Below are 5,632 nucleotides of genomic sequence, written 5' to 3'. Positions count from 1 at the left end.
TAGATCTAAACACGTTTGCTGTTCTTCCGATTAATGGTGTTCATGTAATAAAGTTTGTAGCAGATTCATCAATCGTGTTCTGTTTATCGGCCGGAGCAAACGTCTTTTTCCTACTCAGTTTCGGAAATCTTTCCTCTGGGTTCATCCATGGAAGAGCAAGATATCGTTATTGGAGGATCTATATAACTCACTTTTTATAGGTTTTTAATTTAGAAATCAGATGTTGAGATGAAAATCTATAATAGTTGAGTAAAAACCCCACAAGTGAAACCAAAAAAATAGACATAAGTCGTGAAAAAATAAAGTGAGGCAGGGGAAATTAGGGTTTTCAATCGTATGTTAGAGGTAGAAGACAAGGATATTATGGTAATTTCGGGTTCATTAAACCTAAAATCGAACGTGTACGTACATATAAACGTGTACGTACATATGAACTTATACATACATAATGTTCTTGAGATTAGTGTACGTACATAACGTTCTTTTGCTTAGTGTAGGTCCATAAATTCGTTTTAATGAACAATATTATTGTAATTTTGTAGTCATCTTCAACATATCTTCTTCTACAACCCTAGCTAATATTGTCGTTGTTGTTCACCGGAAATGGAACAAGTAAGAGATGTTACTAGAAGATATACAGTAGTGGAAAAGGGAATTGCAAAGTCCTTATTCAGTCACTCTTCATAGAAATCGAAGGAATCTATCTTTTGCCCTCCTTCTTATTCACCATATCTCATTAAATTTTAGGAAAACATATACTAACAAGAGAACTTGCTGCTTTCACAAAAGGCAGAGGCCCAGAAACAAATAAGAACAAACTAGATATTAGATTAATGATTCATTAGCCTTATATATAGAGTCAGCATAATCTCGGTTTAGGTAAAACAGATTGGTTTCCGATTACCGACCTGACCCTACATCCGGATTTGTAAATCAATTAAGCTCGGTTGCAACTGGCAGCTGCTATATGTAGTCGGTACCAAGAACCAAAATTGGTTTCTCGATTCGGTTTGTTCGGGACGAACCGTTCGCTTAGGACTAACTAAGATGGTAAAATCATTGCAACATTTAATGTCGCAAAAAGAAAACCAAGATTAAATACACTTCCTCTTTAAAGCATGATATTAGGTTGAAATAATATATTATTAATATGTAGATTATCTATCTCTTTGAAAAAAGACGAAACCATAGAGTATAAAACAATTCATGCTAATCGCAGATTTGCAGGGAAAGAATAATGAGAATTAAAGCATACTAAAATAATCAGTATAAGTTAGCATAAGCTAAATTGGAAAATGACCTAATTTTGAGAATCTACGGTGTAATTCTAATAACATGTACGTTAGTGCTTGTAATTGGAAGATCAGTGCGTTAGGAGATGTTTTAGAAATCGCTATGCGTTAGTCGGGCGGTTGGGATGGGCCTAGCGATTAATCTATTAATCGGAGATTAAACGGGGATTAATTGGGGACTAGTTAAAGAGTTTTTTAATATTTTTATAATTAACATTAATATTATATATTTTCGTGGTTATATATTTAATTTGTGCGACATATAACGAAAGATGGTCCAGCACAAATGGTCATTATCCCTTCTGGTATAGTTCATGTCATGGGTTCGATACCTTTGACTGTTGTTTTTCTGCCTTTTCGTCAATTTATTAGTGAAGGATAAAATAGTCAATGCCATATCATCTTCTTCTCCCACGAGCTGCAAGTCTGCAACCCTAATTTTTATGGCCGCCGGTCATTGAATAACTTGTTTATCATAGATTTCATCTCAAATTCAACTGATTTTGATAACCAAATGTTAGATCCAACATCACTTATCCTATTTTGAGCAAAAACAATAGATTTTTTTCCGTTTTCCCGATTTTAACTCCGATTTGGGTAAAAACCCGGCGGGACACCGCCGCCGAGCGATTAACAAGCGCTCAGGCGGTCTCCGCGGCCGCGTTTTAAAACAGGGGGACTAATAGATATAATCTCTCCCCGAGTCCTGACAGCTGCTGATTCTCATATATTGACAGGAAAAATCCAAAAAAAAAAAAAACACAATGAAGAAGAAAGAAACACAGAGTGGAATCAGAATCCGATCCCATTCTAACATGCATCACTCTTCCTTTTTTGAAAAACTTGTAAAAGTTTCCACCTTTCAACAGTAGTTTCTTCTTCCTTAATTTCTTCTCTCGTTGAATGTTGGAAAACACGTTATTCTGCAATTAACAAACAATATTAAATAAATCAAAAGCATAGATTTCTCATTATAAAAAGCTCGTTAACGGTCACCATCTTCCCTGCACATATCACTCCATCGACATCGACTCCTGTATTTCCCAGGCTCTCTTGAGATGGCAAAGAACTCACAGAACAGTAGTAGCAAGAAGAAGCAAGAAAACAGAGTGTGTGAAAAGATCTTCAGAGCAGTGACGAGTCCTGTCCGAACTGTTCGCCGCATCTCCACCAAACCTTCAACAAGCCACCCAGCAGAGGCCGTTCGCGTCAAATTTGCAGAGACATCGTCGACTCAGGCGGCGGCAGCCAACCCATCATTACAAAGATGGAACCGAAGAAGACGGTGATCAACCATAAGAAAAAAACCATAAGAAAAAAAAACTCACCCAAAATAATAACTAGATCTATAACTTTGTTCTTGAGAGAGAAATTGAATAGTGAACTCACAGAATAATTGTCTAGCTCTGATAAATTTCTTTCTTTTGCCATGATTTTAGTCGAAGAAGATAAATCAAATTAGAAGGAATCAATCTCATATTTTTTTGCCAACCCAAATTTAAGAGAATCCAAAAAAATCAGGAATGAATACTTCAAGGTTTTTGTGTTCCTTTTTCTTAAAAATCAAAGACAATTTTAAATATAAATGGCATAAAACGTAATAAAACACACAACTCAGATATAGAAGTAATTTGCAAACTTTTATGTGTTATTCTAGTAAGACAGAAATCTCAACGTATTAGTCTAGTAATAAATCTACTTTTATGTAATATTCTAGGTAATTTCCCTAATAATAATAATAATAATAATAATAATATCATACTATCAAAATAAAATGATCAATATCTATAAATTGAAAATATAAAAAGAAAGCTATTTTTATGACATGTCATAGAGTATTTTATATCATTATAGTTTGAAAATACAACATAACAATTGTTTAATAGATATGAGCTATAGGAGAAAATTTAAAATTTTAAAACTATAAATTATTATATCAGCATATATATATATATATATAACTAAATTTACTTAATTAATAATTTATGATATTATTGGGACCATATTTTATATGGTAATTTCACAAAAATATTATATTATTATCTTACAGATTTTTGTTATTTTTTATACTGACCCGATTTGGAATCAGTGAAATTGATTAATTTCTAGTGTTTATTAATTTATAGAGTATTAATTTATAATTTTTTACTATATATTAGAAATGATTTTTTAGAAATACCTCTTTTCAAAAATACCCTTTTTTGTTTTCAGTTTTATCCTCTTTTATACAATTACAATATGTTAAAATAATTTTATTTTATTTTATGTTTGCATTTTCTATTTTATATTTAGGATATAGTTTTTAGGAGGTGGAGTTTAGTATTTGGGATCTAGAGTTTATAATTTAGTCATTTTATATATTAAAAAGAGATATTTTTGAAAATAGACAAATGTTTTTGAAAAGTGACATAGAGAAAGGGGTATTTTTGAAAATTCCCCTTACATCTTTAAGCAAGGCCCAATACCAAATCCAACTAAATTGAGGTCATGTTACATAAATTTTAGTACCGTAAAAATGTAAATTAATCTTAATTTATAAAATAATTAAATAATATAAAATAATTAGATAATTATTATGAAAGATAATTCACTTTATCTCTTTAATTAATTATAGACGAAAATAAGTATTTAATTTTACAAAATCTGTTAACTAATCTAAATTAGAAAACTAAGATTTGATATTATAGAAATTGTTAGAAATGCCTTTGTATAGATATCCCTTTTCAAAAATATCCATTTTGTGGTCATATTCATTTTGATCTTTTTTTACAGAATTACAATATATCAAACTAAATTTTATAATTTTTTTTTTAACGTTTGGATTTTCTATTTACATTTAGGATATAGTTTTGATGGGGTAGGATTTAGTATTTGAATTTTAAAATTTAAATTTAAAATTTAGTCATTCTGCATATAGAAAATAGTTTTATTGAAAATAGATGATAAGAAAGACTATTTTTGCAAAAAAGAAAAAATAGAAAAGGGTATTTTTGCATATGCCCCTTGATATTATACCCTATGATTTTTTTTTAAATTATTGTATATTACTTATAACAATTTTTTTCTGCATATATTATGATTTTTTTTTTTAAAAGATATATTATTCAATATATGAAGAAAAAAATGTGTATCGAATATTCTACATCATCGGATTAGTAAAATTAAATTTATGCGGATTGATAAATTAATAAGTTTTATTTGCTCACAATTACAGTACATCAAATAAATTAAAATACCCTAATCTTCTAAGACTAAAATAAACAATTACAAACACTTTAAAATGATGTGTCAATTCAATAGAAATAGTAGACGTAATAATATTTTCACGGAATATTAGATACAAAAAGGTGTAATTGACACATCATTTTAAAGTGTTTGTGATTGTTTATTTTGGTATAAGAAGATTAGGGTATTTTAATTTATTTGATGTCATATTAGATACAAAAAGGTGTAATTTTTTAAAAAGAAGTGTGTTTCAAACTAAGTCATAAATATGATAATTTTTTTTAAAAGATCATTTGAAAAAAAAAACTATAATGAAAAAAAAAGAAATATTGCCACATCGTTTAAATTTTAATAATTAATTGAAATGATAAGAATAAAATTGGAATTGTGTTATGATTTATGAATAAAATTTTACCATGCACAAAACCCTTTTTTCAACATGGATATAAAATATAATGAAACGAAATTGTTTAAACATGTACTGTATTTATCTTGTTAAACCGAAATTGAAATTCATATTCTAATTTCTAAACCGAACATGTTTCTAAACCAAGATCTACTGCGACAAGCTCAAACAAAACCTTAAGAGTTTTTCCTCTATCGATCGTTTCATTTCACAAACCAAATTCGAGAGAGAGAGAGAGAGAGATCCTAAACAATTCAAAACCACAATGTTCAACAACAACAACAGCGTCTCGATCTCAGTATCAGACGAAGAGACTAACGATTTGAATCGGATCCGAGCTCGAACCCGACGAAAGCGGAAGAAACTGAGCCACAGAACCAGCTACGAGCTACCTCGTTACGTTCTAAGGCTTTTCGTGAGATACTGGGTGGTTTTGGTGTTTCTTCTCGCAGTTGGATTGCTTGGATTTGAATCCACGAGGATTGGGGGGATCAAATCTAGTGAGCTGAAGCATCCACCAGATTCGAGTGGTAAAGAGAGTCCAAGCAAGAAAAATGAAGGAAACTTGAATCGATTGGATCCGACTACCAAGGTTATAGGTGGTGTTAGACAACGTAAGCTTGATCACTTCACTCTCTCTTACGTTTGATTGTAAAGTAGTTTTAGAAACAAGGATAGGCTAATGAATGTGCAAAAAAAAAAAAAAAAA

At 30.4% G+C, this 5,632-nt stretch overlaps 1 protein-coding gene across 1 annotated transcript in view; it reads left to right on the top strand.

The window, feature by feature from the left end:
• The window catches only part of LOC104771393, a 2,950-nt gene continuing 2,382 nt past the window's right edge, over nt 5,065-5,632 (top strand). The window contains exon 1 of the mRNA XM_010495903.2: nt 5,065-5,537. Coding sequence (XP_010494205.1) covers nt 5,189-5,537 — 349 coding nt within the window. The 5' untranslated portion in view covers nt 5,065-5,188. The remainder of the gene's footprint in view (nt 5,538-5,632) is intronic.

Source organism: Camelina sativa, chromosome 20 (genome assembly GCF_000633955.1).
Source record: "Camelina sativa cultivar DH55 chromosome 20, Cs, whole genome shotgun sequence".
Classification (NCBI taxonomy): Eukaryota; Viridiplantae; Streptophyta; class Magnoliopsida; order Brassicales; family Brassicaceae; genus Camelina; species Camelina sativa.
The sequence above is the reverse complement of the archived record's forward strand: the minus strand, read 5'-3'. Positions and strand labels throughout refer to the sequence as shown.